Source organism: Rhincodon typus, chromosome 22, assembly GCF_021869965.1.
Source record: "Rhincodon typus isolate 14 chromosome 22, sRhiTyp1.1, whole genome shotgun sequence".
NCBI lineage: Eukaryota > Metazoa > Chordata > Chondrichthyes > Orectolobiformes > Rhincodontidae > Rhincodon > Rhincodon typus.
This window is the reverse complement of record NC_063353.1, coordinates 13,763,337-13,779,645: the sequence shown is the minus strand read 5'-3', so window position 1 is coordinate 13,779,645 and position 16,309 is coordinate 13,763,337. Positions and strand designations below refer to the sequence as shown.

General features: G+C 39.4%; 1 protein-coding gene across 1 annotated transcript; it reads right to left on the bottom strand.

Moving 5' to 3' along the window:
• Positions 1-424: 424 nt before the first annotated feature.
• Positions 425-16,179, bottom strand: alg10 (ALG10 alpha-1,2-mannosyltransferase). The gene is made up of 3 exons (XM_020516986.2): positions 15,991-16,179; positions 9,103-9,300; positions 425-6,499 (listed from the first exon to the last, which is right to left on the bottom strand). Exons 1-3 carry the CDS (start codon positions 16,153-16,155, stop codon positions 5,447-5,449), a joined length of 1,416 nt encoding a protein of 471 aa, XP_020372575.1. The 5' UTR covers positions 16,156-16,179; the 3' UTR covers positions 425-5,446.
• Positions 16,180-16,309: the final 130 nt, after the last annotated feature.

Here is a 16,309-nt window from a genome sequence, read left to right as displayed (position 1 = left end):
GTACTACAGATATACAGGATGGGACAATCATTATGCTGCAAGGTAGCACAGTGCCTAGCACTGCTACCTCACAGTGCCAGGAATCTGGGTTTAATTCCAGATTTCGGTGACTGTCTGTGTGGGGTTCTGCTGGGTGCTCTGGTTTCCTCCCACAGTTCAAAGATGTGCGGGTTAGGTGGATTAGTCATGGGAAATGCAGAGTTGCAAGGATAGGGTGAGGCAGGGTGGAATGCTCTTCGGAGGGTCGGTGCAAACTTGATGGGCTGAATGGCCTGCTTGCGCACTGTAGGGATTCTATGATAATTCTGCCTACTGAGAAACAGGATATGAATCACACCATCAAGTTCAGGCTATCAATCAATAACAATTATTTATTTACAATAGACAAAATAATTATAAAGAAGCAAAAAAAATGCAAGTTGGCTATCATACAAATTCTTGAGTTACAAGATACTTAAACTGCATAAATTCACAAGCTATTCTTTGACATCTTCCAACAAAGTCTCTGATGAAATACTGCACAGCTGATGGCCCATTGGTGGCTCTCTGTCCAAGTGGAATAGGTTGAAGCAGGAAATTAAATGAGGGAAAAGCCTACATCTTTTACACACTTTTCTACAATTCCAAAGATCCAATTTATGATCAAAGATTTTCTTTCAATGACCAATTAAAAAAATAGCCAATCGTGGCCCTTAACCGGATAAAGGATATACAGTATTCTACTGACCACCTGGGTTTGACTCCTGAACTCCTAGAAAAACTGATCCACATTTGTAAATAAAATAATCTAGTACAACAACAGGCTACAAATACAAGTATCCCTTTCAAATTAAATGGCGCACATCCAAGCTAATCTGTAGGCTAAAGAGCTTGCCTGAAGCCAGCAGGCAACGTACAACCTCATTTTTAAAAACAGCACATCATAGTATATTCACAACTGTTCACATTGTAGACAAGATAGAATATACATTTGTTACAAATAATTTACCTGCCCTGGTTCCTGACACACAGTTGGCATCAAGTACTCAGCAAACTATATCTATGCAGTCATGTGATTTAAAAAGGAAGTTACAGCTTTTCACATCTTGCCCACTCCATCTATCAGAATTTTAAATATCATTGCACTGAACTGAATTGGGCTTTGGTGTAGATAAATGGGTTGCAGATTCACGTACATTAGCTTAATTTGATCATTTAAGCTATGGCAATCAATGTGTTGTTTTCAAAGAATAACCTAGTTCAGAACAAGATATGACTCATGAGAAAAAAAAACTGGCTTTTGACAGAGGTAACAACAGGAAAAAGAATTTAAAAATTTTGTAAGGAGGCGAAATGGTGTGAAGAGTGGCAATTTTCATTCCAAAGATGGTGGTGCAACAAAGGGGACTTGTGCCTGGCCACCAGGCCCATGGTAGAGCACTTAACAAAAAAGATTGTAAAGTTAAACACTTATTCTTTTTTTCGGCCTTTATATTGTATGTTTTGGTTTATTTTTCTGTGTTTTAAAGTAGTGCCAGAGATACAACACTTTTCACTATATTTTGTAAATAAATACACATGACAATATGTAAATCAAATCAAAACAAACAATTGTATAATGAATTAGATTAGAATAATTAGCATTTCTTTTCTATTTTAAGCAGAATGAGTAATCACAGAGTCTCCCTGATTCTTTGGTGAAGGCAGAAATTGAACTGATAATAGTTTAGTGATGGTGACACAAATTGATTTCAGGATTGTTTTGAAATGGCAGCTGCTTGTATTGAAAAGAACGGAAGCATTTACACAATACGATGATTAATAGCCTCTAACACTTCTATGATGCAAACTTTGTACAGCAGTCCATTGCACAGTTGCCCTAAATACAACAGAAATACTTACATTTTGAATATTAAACAGACTTAACATGTAGTGTATTTCACAACCACTGGACATAACAATACAATTTACAGCAATTATTGAAATGTAGCTCATTTGGTCTTTAACTCCTACTGCAATGTGATAATGATCTGATAATTTGTTTTTGTGAAATTGAGATACAATGATTTTTCTGTTTGTTCCAAATAGTTACTGTTATCAGTGGGAAAGAAAAAATCTCCAAGTCTGAAATTCATTTTGCTTTTTCTGGGAGCCATTTGTCATCTTCCAGTGATAAGATTCAACCTTACCACATTCAGAAATAAGCCTTAAATAAATGTGAAACAACGTTTCTCTGTTATGTTAAAAAAAATTCCAGTTTTTTTAAAGCTAATTATTTCAGCAGCTGTGCATGTACTTCAACTTTTGTTATGCTGTGCAAAAGTTATTGAAGAATGAATAGTCACATGTTATTTCCTAGTTTGTTTTTGGTACAGATACTTCAATATGATTACCTGTTTACACCGCATGACAGTATCACTGTTGCTGGATACTTGGAAATCCCTTTCCACTGATGCCAGATACAAATTAATTTCAGAAAAAGATGAAATCACGGGTTTCCTTAAATCTTTGGAGCCAGCTTTTCTCAAGCTCAGTGATGAGTGCGATCACTGCACTGCTAACTACACAATCTGGGCCAATAATTAAAATTTCTCTGCCTGAAAAAGGGTCACTTTAAAGAGACTGGTGCCTTCTACAAACTAAGAGTATTAGTTTTGTGGAAGCATCCCCATGATTGTGAATGACCACAGTCCAATATAAATATTAATCATTATAAAAATCTCAACTTTATTAATCTTACTTTGGTGATTGTATTTCATGAAAATTTTGCGTCATGTTTGTACACAACTGGTTAATATTTAAAAATAGTGACAATTTCAAATCATAAGGCACATACCAACTGGGAATGGACAAAAGTAATGCAAGAAAGAAAACTATGATGGGCTCAAAAAATAACCAATTAAAACTAACTACAGCCACCAATGGGAAAAGGATGCCAATTAGCATGGTCCAAGTTTATTTTGAAAATCTGTTGGCTGAGCATCTTGAACATCTACTAGCACAGACAGTACCAAAATGAGGTTTCTAATTTTTTAAAAATTGCATGAGTAATTGATTTAGTTTGTAAGTAAGGCAGTATTTTTGCTAACTTAGAATGCATACAGAATATTCCACTGGAGTCTTGTACCTGGGAAGCCTAGTATTTGACTTAATCTTGACACTAAGTTATTGCTATTACTGTAAACAGCAGATATTGCAAATGGGTTTCTCTGCTTGTAGCTTACTACATCGTTTGGATTTGTGAAAGGTTTCCCTCCAAAGAGCAGAAATGGTACAGCTATTTCGACAACTGCTCTGTTCAGTGATAAAGGCAAAAAACCAATGTGATGGCATGTTAGGACGTACATTTTCTCCGCCTCTCTCAATTCAAGTAATGCTGATTGTCACTGACTCTAACAATATTTTCTAGATGTCCTACTACTACTTCCTTCACAATAGATTCCATCATTTACCCAATGGCAGATGTTATGACGAACTGGTGTATAACTTTCCGATTTCTGTCTCCCTTTTTTCTTGAACAGAAGTACAGTTTGCCATTCTGCAGGAACTGTACCAAAATTTAGGGAATTTCAGAAGATTGTATCTAATGCATCCACCATTTGTGCAGCCACTTCCTTTAGCAGTCAAGGTGCAGGCCACCAGGTCCCGGGGACTTATCAGTCGTTAGACTCATCAACTTTCCTGGTACTTTTTTCTCAAATGATTTTGATTGCTTAAACTCTTATCTACATTTTGCCTCTTGATTTTCTACTATCCTTGGGATGTTCTGTGTCTTCTACTGTGAAAACAGACACAAAATACTTGTTTAAAAGGTCTACCATTTCTTTCTTCCCATTATGAATTCCACACTCTTATTCCCAAAGGGAGTCAATGTTTACTTCAGGTACTCTTTTCATTTATAATACTTTAGGTAGTTCCTACTGTCCTCTTATGTTCCTTGACAGTTTGCTCTCATGCTCTAATTCTCTTTTTAGTTATCATTTGCACAATTCTAAGTTTTGGCTCCTCAATTTGCAAGGTTACTAATCTTTGCATCTTTGTAAGTTTTAACTTTCAATTTGACACCATCCTTAACTTCCTTTTGTACTCCTTTACATTTTAGGCACTATTTTCAACCCAAATTTCTCATCCTCAAACTGAATGTGACATTATATCATGTTACAATTATTATCTAATGGATCCTTTACCGTATAGTCGCTAAACCTCATTACATTGATGTAGGCAGCTCACTTTCAGATGAAATTTTGGATTGAGGCCCTGTCTCAACTTTTATAAAACATACCACAAAATACTTGATGAGCAGGAGAGCCTTTTTGTCCTGGTCAATTCTTAACCAACACTAAACAAGCTGACCAGTTACTCACTTTACTGTTATTTCTGGGACCATATTGTATGCACGTTGCCTGCTGCATGTGCTGACAAAGCAACAGTGACTGAAGTTCAAAAGCCATTCATCGGCTACAGAACACTTTGGGATATTCTGATGATACGACAGTTGCTATTTAAATACATGTCCTTTTTTCACAAGTTAAAATGTACCTTATCAATTTCCTTCCAGTGGTAGATTAAACACTTTTTCTTATGGGAACCAAAAAAAACATTCACTGTTACCCATACATCTCAAAAGACTTTCTAAGTCTTCTCTGTGGAAATGACTAACATTTACATCTCACAATGGTGTCTAACTCAGTGACAAATACCACAGAGGATCTGCAAGAAAAATTAACTATTAAAAAATATCATTAAATTAGATATATTGTACCAACTGAAACAAAAGCTTCAGATAAAAGCTATGGGATAACATAACTAACTTTCTAGTTCAATGTCAAAAAAAATTCATACAGAAAACATGACAAGAATACACCATGTGAAAACAAGAACAATAATGTCTCTAACACAGATCTAACTATGGAAAACATTAGAAGATCAGCATATCAGAATATAAATATCTAATATTTATACCAGCCCTCAATCCCTCAGTTCAATACACACATAATAAAAGTGATAACATGCAGAACTCAATGGGTTGCATTGCCAAAAATGAGATAAAACTGTTTGACAATAAGCAGGGTCACAGTTTCAAATGGATAAAGCAATTTCAACTACAAGGGCTGGAAGTACTATTGTTGTGTAATCAAGATATAACAACATTAAAGGTGTATGTATTTCAGTTAGGTAAACAACTTACTTTTGAAATAGCACAATCAAGACTAATACAGTCCATGTGACTAAAACAAATACTTCACATAAAAAGATTTCAATAAATGATGTTATCATGGTGATTAGAGAGTTTGGCAAAAAAAAACATGAACAACTATCCCAAATACAGAGGAAGGAAATAAAAAAAAGCCCTTCTTCCAAATGTTAAGAACATTACAAACATTTTGATGCATGTTAACTATTTCTGAAGCATGTTAACCATTCATGTACATGATTTTTTGACTCCAAATAAACGTGTGCCCAAAGGTCACCACATAAATCTCTGAACTTCTGTGCTATCTTGCCACTGAAAGGTTTTGTAGAGAAACAAATAAACAGTTAGCACATTCACTGCGAAATAGATAGCCAGCTCTGCAAGAATCTTAAAGCCCAAAGGCATTGGGATGTTCAGTCTGTAGATAAGATATGGCATAATGAAATAACGAAATTCTAATAATTTTTGTGGAACAGTGGCAGCAGCCAAACAGATAAAAAATACTAAGTTCCAGAAAACTGATTTGGACTTCAATGTTTCAATGAATGTCCAAAGAGCAAAGATATACCCTGGGACCAACATATACTTGATTAGTTCGTGCCTCTGAAAGATATTTTTCCAAATATAAAATGTGTAATGTCTGTTATCAGCCAGCAAGAAATTATGGACATAAGTGAACTTCCAAACCAACAACAAGGAGACAAAAACAAGAACAACATAAAATAATGGTTGCTTTTGTACTGAACTTACGAAGGAAAATACCTTATGAGGAGAAAGCAAATGTGAAACTGAGAATACTAGGGTGAAGGAGAGGAAGTAGAATAACTGAGGAAAATTGAGCGAGATCTCATGGTTGGTCCTGTCGCCAACAACTATTCCTCCATTCAGGGAGACAAATAGCAGAAATCCCACAACTAAGATGATGTATGGCCAGGTCAGAAGCATCAGTGCTTTCAGATTGTTCAGCGACAAGACATACTCTAAGAGGAAGCGCACAAACTTCTTGATTTCCACGGTGGAATTTAGAACAGCTGTCTTTTCATCCCTTTTCTTGACAGAATCGATTTTCCATGCTTCAGCCAATTTCTGTGCCACAACAGTTCCTGCACAGAATACTATCCAGACGATGTTAGTCTGACGGAACATAAAAGCACAGAATCCAAGGCAGGCAGCAATACAATGACTCCCATACAGGCACATCAGATAAGTAAATAAAATAAAGAATGTTGAGCCTGCATCTGTGTAATAGAGGAATGAGAAAAAGTAAAGCAGGGGAAATGAGGCAAGTGTTAATGCAGACATAATTCTCTGGAATGCTGAGGTGGCCTGTGAAGGGGAAAAAAAGAAACAATTACAACATTATTCATTGACAAGATGTCTGCATTAAATTAATAAAAAAGTAACTCCAATTTTGATGGGACTAATATAACCAAGCAAATACTCTATCATTCATATTCTTTATTTCCAATTTCTATTATTTTTTGAACACAACATCAGGTGATCATCATTCATTGCTAGTGACAGGTTCTACTTTTACAAGTCCAGTTAATTCACTCTGATGTGAATTATTTCCAAGCCATTATTTCTTAGAACAGTATCGGGGAAAATAAGCATGTTTTACATAAAATGATCACAGGGCTGCTCTTTTATGTGAAGGGGTAACAGTAATGGGGACCAGAGCAAATAACATATTGTATCAGCAAGAGTTACTTCAGTTCAGCAGACCTGAAGATACAGGTAAACCCTTGAGCCATCACCATTAACTCATTTGTGCAGATTTAGAACATAAATAGAACATAGAACAGTACAGCACTTTGGCCCATGATGTTGCGCCGACCTATTATCCTACTAAGATCAAACTACCCTGCATACCCTACATTTTACTATCCTCCATGTGCCTATCCAAGAGTCGCTTAAAAGTCTCTAAAGTATCTGACTCCACTACCACTGCTGGCAGCGCATTCCACACACCCACCACTCTGTGAAGAACCTACCTCTGACATCTCCCCTATACCTTCCTCCAATCACCTCAAAATTATGCCCCCCTCATAATAATCAGTTCCGCCCTGGGAAAAAGTCTCTGACTATCCACTCTATCTATGCCTCTTATCATCTTGTACACCTCTATCAAGTCACCTTTCATTCTTCTTCGCTCCAATGAAAAAAGCCCTAACTCCCTCAACCTTACCTCATAAGACCTGCCCTCCAGTCCAGGCAGCATCCTGGTAAATCTCCTCTGCACCCTCTCTAAAGCTTCCACATCTTTCCCATAATGAGGTGATCACAACTGAACACAATAGTCCAAGTGTGGTCTAACCAGAGTTTTATAGAGTTGCAGCATAACCTCATGGCTCTTAAACTCAATTCCCCTGCCAATGAAAGCCAACATACCATACGTCTTCTTTACTTCCCTGGATTACAGAATGGTCCAAATAGTCATAAGATGAATGTAGAAATATTCTACTGCTATTCTCATAAACAATCAAAGCTCAGTGTTTGATGACTAGGATGGAGACTAACAAAAGGCATTAGAAAACAATGTCAATTACATCAGTTCCAAAAAAAAATTCATAAGTACACAAATGTGTCAGATGGAAATCTGAAAATATTCCAGAACAAAGCTCCTCACATGCTTATTTGTGGAAGTCACCGTTTGATATGATACAGACCAGATGTCCTATGTTCACCTTCCACTCAGCACTGCATTAGCTGAGACATGAACTATTTCTCACTGTCCAAGGGCTACGAGCAAGGAAATTAAGCGAGAGTTTCACATCCTGATGGTTAGACAACACGTATAGAAATGGTCTTCCGTCACCTCTGTCCTTATCCAATGTACTGTGGCTTGAAACCATGAGTCAAGCATTGGAGGTCTACCTTCATATCTCTAAACATGACTGATTAAGAAGGCGGAGCAGTGAAGGAGATGCACTACAATATAAAATAATTCCTCTCTGCATAAATACATAGTATTTTATAAATCCTATTTAGAATTTTAATCTTAAAACATTGCTTTATGTTAATAGTACATTATTGGGTTTATTCATGCAGATGGTAGGCATTAGCTGAGGTTTTACTTGAGAAAACTATGATGATACTATGGCTTTAAGAGGCATATTTTGTACTTTTTTTTAATGAAGATCGAGACAGAGGTTCAGAGTGGTCAGCGCAAAGACAATAAACTGCTTGTGAGGCCTTGGGGTTGAATGGGTGGAGTCAGGCTCCCACAGAACCAAGATTTTTAGTTTTAGCTTTCTGCAGATGCTGAGGTCTTGAAGCTGGATGTGGAAGCTTATTCCTCTCTCTGTTACAGCTAAAAGCTGGGGTTCTCTTCCTGCTGCTAGAATTGCATGTGAGACCATCTATTTTACTGAATTTGCCTTTGCCAGGGGTGTGTTTATGGGATGTTATACTGGAACTGTTAATTAGTAATAGTTAATGTATATTATTTTGTTAAGCATTTCGAAAGAGTTACAGTTAAGCCAATTCTTCCCTTTTATTTTGCCTGTTTTTTAACAATAGTGGATGAATGAACTGTGTTTTGCTTCAAGCCTGGTAGTTTCACCAATTGGGTTGCATCTGGATCACAACACTTGGCACTTGCTTTTCAAATAAGGAAACGTTAGGGCCTAGGTTATCTCCCTGACATGTTTTAATGGGATTTGGTCTGGTTGATAACCACACGCAAAGACACATTTTCTGAAACTCTGGTGCAATTGAGCTAATGGTATTCTTGCAATATTTAACTTTGCAAATTAATGGAAGATTAAGGAAAGATTGACTCCAGTACTCATCTTCAATTGGCTTTCTGGAACATAACACTTACAACCAGAGCCATACAGTTTTAAGTACAGGTTTTCTCTACTTCCAGCGTATCAGGCATGCTTTATTATTTTCACGCATTGAAAAGAAATTAGAAACTTGTGTACCTTGTCCTTCTGATGTATTTTGCACAACAGCAGATAAAGCAAGTAGAGGTTCCCAGTATTGAACAGAAGATTAATGAATCGTAGCATTCCTGTAGAACACACCACACTCCCTGTCCAGCCCATCAGCCAAGATACTGGCTTGATTATCCCAGTAGACACCAGATAGAGGCCAGGTAGAGTTGTGATCATTGGATCCCACTGCATATTATGAGAGAATTAAGCAATTCATAATTTAAATATACGTAAATTGCGAATAAGTGCGTACTCACAGTACAGTTATAATATAGTAATGCAGTTGTAATCAGTGATAGTATAGTCAGGAAAATAGACACGGTTTTCTGTGGCCAGGATTGACAGTCCCGAAGGCTGCGTAGCCTGCCTGGTGCCCAGGTTCAGGGTATCTCATCTGGGCTGCAGAGAAACTTGGAGTGGGAGGGGAAGATCCAGTTGTTGTGGTCCACATAGGTACCAACGATACAGGCAGAAAGAGGGAAGAGGCTCTGCTGAGGGAAAATGAGCAGGTAGAGGCTAAATTAAAAACCAGAACCAAAACAGTAATAATCTCTGGATTACTACCCAAGCCATGAACAAATTGGCATATGATCGATAATATTAAAGAGGAAAACACATGGCTCAAAGATTGGTGTGAGAGAAACAGTTTTGAATTCATGGGACATTGACACCAGTTCTGAGGGAAATGGGAGCTGTTCTGCTGGGACCAGAGTGCTGTTGAATTACATAACAGGAGCTGTCGATAAGGTCTTAAACCAAACAGTGGGAGAGCCGAGTTCAGTGCATGGAAAATTATGGAAAAAGTTAAAAATGGGGAGGCCAGCAGAGGTTACTAGTTTCCAGAATAATTAATAGGACAGACAGTATAAAAAAGCGCAGGAATCTAACTTCAGGCACAGTAGTTAAGGGGACAATTATGAGAAGGGGGGCATTCAACACAAGACTGACGTTGTTGAACTTAAGTGCATGTAATACATTAAACAACATAAATTAACTTGTAGTGCAGGTTGAAATTGGCGGGGATGATGTTGTGGTTATCACTGATGTGGCTGCACGGAGTTCAAGGCTGGGAACTAAATATCCAAGGATCCCATGAAAAGAACAGTCAGATGGGCAGAGGGTGCAGGATTGCCTAGTTAGTAAGAAACTAAATTATATTGATAGCAAAAGGTGATATCAAGTCAAAAGGTGTAGAATCTGTGTGGGTAGAGTTGAGGAACTGCAAAGGTGAAAAAAAGACCCTGATAGGAGTTGTGTACAGGCCTCCGAACAGACCAGGATGTGACGTAGAAAATACATCAGGGGATATAAAGGCATGTAAGAAAGGCACCATGACAATAGTCATGGGGGGACTTCAATATGCAGACGGACTGGGAAAATCAGGTAATAGTGGATCTCAAGAAAAGGATTTTGTGGAATGTCTATGAAATGCTTTTTTTTGGAGCAGTTTGTGGTACAGCCCACTAGGGAACAGGCAATTCTGGATTGATGATGTATAATGAGGCAGACTTGATTAGGGAGCTTAAGGTGAAGGAACCCTAGGGGGCAGTGACCATAATATAACACACCTTGCGGTTTTGAGAGGGAGAAACTGGAATCAGATGTAACACTATTACATTGAGTAAAGATAGCTACAAGGACATGAGGGAGGAGCTGGCCAGAGTTGATTGGAAGGGGAGCCCAGCCGGAAGATGTTGGAGCAGCATGGCAGGAGTTCCTGGACGTAATTCTGGAGCACAGCAGAAATTCCAAAAGAAGGAAACACTAAGGGGAGGATGAGGCAAACACGGCTGAAAAGTCAGGGTCAGCATAGAAGCAAAGAAAATAGGTTGGGGGGTGATGAAAGATGAGAGTAAACTAGCAAGTAATATAAAAGAAGATTGCAAGAGTTTTTTTTTAAGTTATGTAAAAGGTAAGAGAGTGGACTTTGGACCACTGGAGAAGTAATAATGGGGTACAAAGAAATGGCAAAGGAATGGAATAGGTACTCTGCATCAGTTTTCACAGTGAAAGACACCAGCAGCATACCAGAACTTCAACAGAGTCAGGGAGCAGAGGGGAGTGCAGTGGCCATCACTAAGGAGAAGGTGCTGGGAAGCTGAAAGGTCTGAAGGTGGATGAGTCACCCAGACCAGATGGGCTAGTCACAGAATCCCTGCAGTTTGGAAGCAGGCCATTTGGCCCATTGAATCCACATTGACTCTGCAAAGAGCATCCCACCTATATCTACCCCTTACCCTATTCCTATAATCCAGCATTTCCAAGGCTAATCCACTTAATCTACACATCCCCAGACACTACGGGCAATTTAGCATGTGTAATCCACCTAACCTGTAGATCTTTAGACTGTGGGAGTAAACTAGAGCACCTGGAGGAAACCCGCGCAGACACCGGGAGAATCTGCAAACTCCACACAGACAGTCGTCCGAGGTTTACAAGAATGATCCTGGGGATGAAGGGGGAGCAGTTGAGGATTCTGGGTCTGTACTTAGAGTTTAGAAGGATTGTGGGGCTCTGAATGAAACTTAGTGAATATTGAGAGGCTTGGATAGAGTAGAAATGGAGAAAATGTTTCCACTAGGAGAGACTAGAACCTGAGGCCACAGCCTCAGAGTGAAGCGATGACCCTTTAGAACTGAAATGAGGAGGAATTTCTTCAGTCAGAGGATGGTTAACCCGTGGAATTCATTGCATGGGCTGTGGGGGGGGCCAAGTCATTGAGTATGTTTAAGAAAACTTCTTCCCAGGCCTTTTTATTTCCACCAGGGTAGGAGAGTCCAAAACTAGAAGGCATAGGTTTAAGGTGAGAGGAGAAAAATTTTAAAAGGATCTGAGGGGCAACTTTTTCACGCATTGGGCGGTGAATGTAAGGAAGGAGCTGCTAAAAGAAGTGGTGGAGGCTGGTACAATTACAACATTTAAAAGGCATCTGGATGGGTATATGAATAGGAAGGGTTTAGAGGGATATGGGCCAAATGCTGGCAAATGGGACTAGATCAGTTTACGATAGCTGATTGGCGCAGACAAATTGGACTGAAGGGCCTGTTTCCATGCTGTTTAACTCTGTGACTCTATGACAGAGATAGATATGTTCTTGATTGGTAAGGGGATCAAAAGAAGGCAGGAGAATGGGGTTCAAAAACATATCAGCTAAGATTGAATGAAGGAGCAGACTTGATGTGTTGAATAGCTTAATTCTGTTCCTATACATTATGGTCTATACCATATGATAAAAAACAACTTAGGAAAGAGCAGTTTGTAGAAATTTGGAATTTATAGGAAGGATATTATTAATATTATATTGTTATTCCCCTATAGGAAGGATAGTATTAAGTTGGAGAGGGTTCAGAAGAGATTTACCAGGTTATTACAGGGAGTGAAGGGTTTGAGTTATGGGGACGAGGCAGGATGGGCTGGGACTTTTTCCACTGGAATGTAGGTGGTTGAGGGGCGACCTTATAGAAATTTATAAAATCATGAGAGGTATAGAGAAGGTGAATGGTAGGTATCTGTTCCCTAGGGTGGGGGACTTCAAGACTGAGGACATATTTTTAAGGTGAGAGGTGTAAGATTTAAAAGACAAGGAGGGACTTTTTTTTAAAACAGAGAGTGGTTTATATGTGGAATGAACTTCCAGAAAAAGTGGTGGATGCAAATATAGTTACACCGTTAAAAAGACATTTAGATAAGTACATGAATAAGAAATGTTTGGAGGGATAAGGGCCAAGTGCAGGTAGGTGGGACTACTTTAGTTTGGGATTATGGTCAGCATGGACTGGTTGCATCTGAATTTAGTGGGGAGGCGATGGCCTCGTGGTATTATCGCTGGACTGTTAATCCAGAGAACCAGAAAATGCTTTGGGGACCCGGGTTCAAATCTTGCCATGGCAGATGGTGGAATTTGAATTCAATAAAATATCTGGAATTAAGAATCTAATGATGACTGTGAATCCATTGTCGATTGTCGGAAAAACCCATCTGGTTCACTAATGCCCTTTAGGGAAGGAAACTACCATCCTTATCTGGTCTGGCCTACATGTGACTCCAGACCCACAGCAATGTAGCTGATTCTGAACTGCCCTCTGGGCAATAAGGGATGGGCAATAAATGCTGCCTAACCAGCGACGCCCTTATCCCATGAATGAATAAAGAAAAAAATAAAGAAGGGTCTGTTTCCATGCTGTATGACTCTATGACGGTACTGATGGAGGTACAGAAAGTATCTAAGTCCCTGTGAAAACTATTCCACATTATCCAAACATGTCAACGAATGTATGGAATTAAAGGTTTGTACGAATGCTTTCAGATCCTCAGCAACTCCTGTAGACAGAAAGGTCAAATGAGGTCAATTTCTTTCAAACGTTACAAGAAACAAAAATTAATTAAACTGTCACTTATGACCACAAAACTGGAGTATGGAACAAGTCCCATTAATTTCCAGAAAATAATAGGCGGACCAGTCAAATTAAGGAGAGGGGGAAGAATTAAATTATTTGAAGAGACAAGAAAATAATTGCCTCAAAATCAATAGATTTTTTTTTTCTTCTCAGTTTATAGGCAGGAGCAGCTTCAGACTGGAGACCTATCACCTGTGGTGTCCCACGGCAGTAGGTTCTGAGTCTTCTTTTGTATGTCATTTATATAAATCATTTGGATGAGAATACAGAAGACGATTAGTAAGTTTGCAGATGATACCAAAATTGGTGACATAATAGACAGTAAACAAGGATTTCTAAGATTATAAAGAGATCTTGATTAACTGGGTCAATGGGATAAAAAATGGCAGATAGACTTCAGTTTGGATAAATATGAGGTATTGCATTTTGGTACAACAAACAAGGGTAGAGCTTATACAATTAATGGCAGGGCCTTGGGTAGTAATGTAGAACAGAAGGACCTAGGGGGTCAGATACATAATTCTTTGAAGTTAACGTCACATATAGACAGGGTGGTTAAAAAGGCATTTGGCACGTTTGCCTTCATTACTCAGTCCTTTGAGTATAGGAGTTGGAAAGTCATGTTGAGGTTGTACAGGATATTGGTGAGGCCTCTTTTAGAATACAGTGTCTAGTTCTGGTCACTCAATTATAGAAAGGATATTATCAAGCTGGAGATGGTTCAGAAGAGATTTACTAGGATGTTGCCAGGTATGAAAGGTTTGAGTTATAAAGAAAGGCTGGATAGGCCAGGAGTTTTTCCACTGGAGCATAGGAGATTGACGGGCAACCTGATAGAAGTTTATAAAATAATAAGACGTATGGATAGATATAATGGTAGACGTTTATTCCCTAGGATGCGGGATTTCAAGAGTGGGAGGCACATTTTTAAAATGAGAGAGAGATTTAAAAAAAAGGGGCAAATATTTTTTTACACAGAAGGTGATTTGTGTGTGGAATGAACTTCCTGAGGGAGTGGTGGATGTGGGTACAGTTACAATTTTTAATAAGAGACTTAGATATGTACAAGAATAGGAAAGATATGGAGGGATATGGGCCAGGAGCAGGCAGGTGGGACTAGTTTAGTTTGGGATTATGTTCAGCATGGACTGGTTGGACCAAAGGGTCTGTTTCCATGCTGAATGACTATAAACCTAAGTGTTTTTTTTTTAAATTTCTGATGACCTTAGGACAATCATATTGAATTGACAAATTTATGTTAATACGATTGAGTGACAGCAGGGGTTCTATTTTCTCAAAAGGTGAGAAGTACACCTGGCTGAACCAAATGTGGGAGCTGACCTCACTCTGGCAAGCTAATACCTCAGGGTAGCAGCTAATTAATAGACCAATGCTTGGATTGGCATCCAATTGAGGACACCAGCCTAGCCACACAAAGCTGCCATTCCAATTGGAAAAAATGCAAAGTTTTTCTTTCTTACCGAGCTGGGTCAACACTGGGAGGCCACGAGATTTGAGACCACAAGGATGTTCTACCTGTGTTGTGCAGCTGAGAGGTCGCTGTGTAATAGTCAGGAAGAAAGGGAGACTATGAAGCTTTACTTGGCACTTACTCCTTACAATAGTAGGGCCTCTAGACACACATAAAATTAAATCAGGAACTGGAAGTGTTTGAGTGATAAATTGTCTGCCTGTGTGCCATGGAGGTTACCATTGCTGGCAATATGCTACACCAATCAGGCACCCCTCTCAATGCCTTCCTCAATTCTCCATACAACCAGAATTCCTGCCTTCCAGCCCATCACCATACTGCTGGGAAAATTCAGCCCATGATTTTTTAAATGAAGTATTATTCTTGAATGGCACAGCTGGATCAAATCCCCTCCAAAACTGAGCATAGCCTAGTTTGCAAAGCTGATAATTTTTCAATACGGGGCAATGCTATTTAACTTCAGGATTGCAAATATAACATCCCTTTTAAAAGGTGGGAGGGTTAAACATCTCGGGTACAAACCAGTTAGCCCAATATTTATAGGAATCTGGGACAAAATTGAATGGCATTTGCAAATTATGAGCTGGTAATTTAAAATCAATGCAGATCCGTTGCAAATGAATTGTGATTAGTTTGATGTAGCTCAATGATTAAATCTCGGAGAAGGTTCATGTGCATCAGATTTCCACAAGGCCAGTGAAAGAAAAAGATCTAAGGGGATGGGGGCTGAGGACACCTACTTTTTTGCACAGGGCTCTGTGATGTAAGCCCTGCCAATAAAAAAGTGTGGCAGAAACAGATTCAATATTGTATAGGAGAACGCAGATGGTTATGGGGAGAGGGCTTAGCACAGTACTAATGGGTTGAATGGCCTCCTCTGAACTGAATGTTGTAAAGTACATCAGCTTGCAATTCCGGGATCGGACCACTAGAGGGAGGGAAGCCAAGACCCGCCCCACAGCCGGGGCCCGCCATTCAGCCGCATACCTCGGAAAATCTCCCATTGCAATATCGCTGCGCCTGCGGGACGTGGAAAATCTCGTCCATGTAAGGAGCCCTCTGCACCCGGCTGATGGCCGAGAAAACCACGGAGGAGATGAGGAAGTTGCTGCTGAGGACAGCGGAGAAGAGAAGCGGCTCAAGGCGCTCCATGCCGACCGGGCACGGGGGCGTGGCGTCAGTGGGCGGCTCACGGCACGTGATGGGGTGGGGGCCGTGTCGTCAATGGTGGGCGGGGCAAGTTGGCACCGTTTTGGGCGGGACCAATTGCGCCATTGGTGGGCGGGACTAGCGGCTTCGTAAGGGG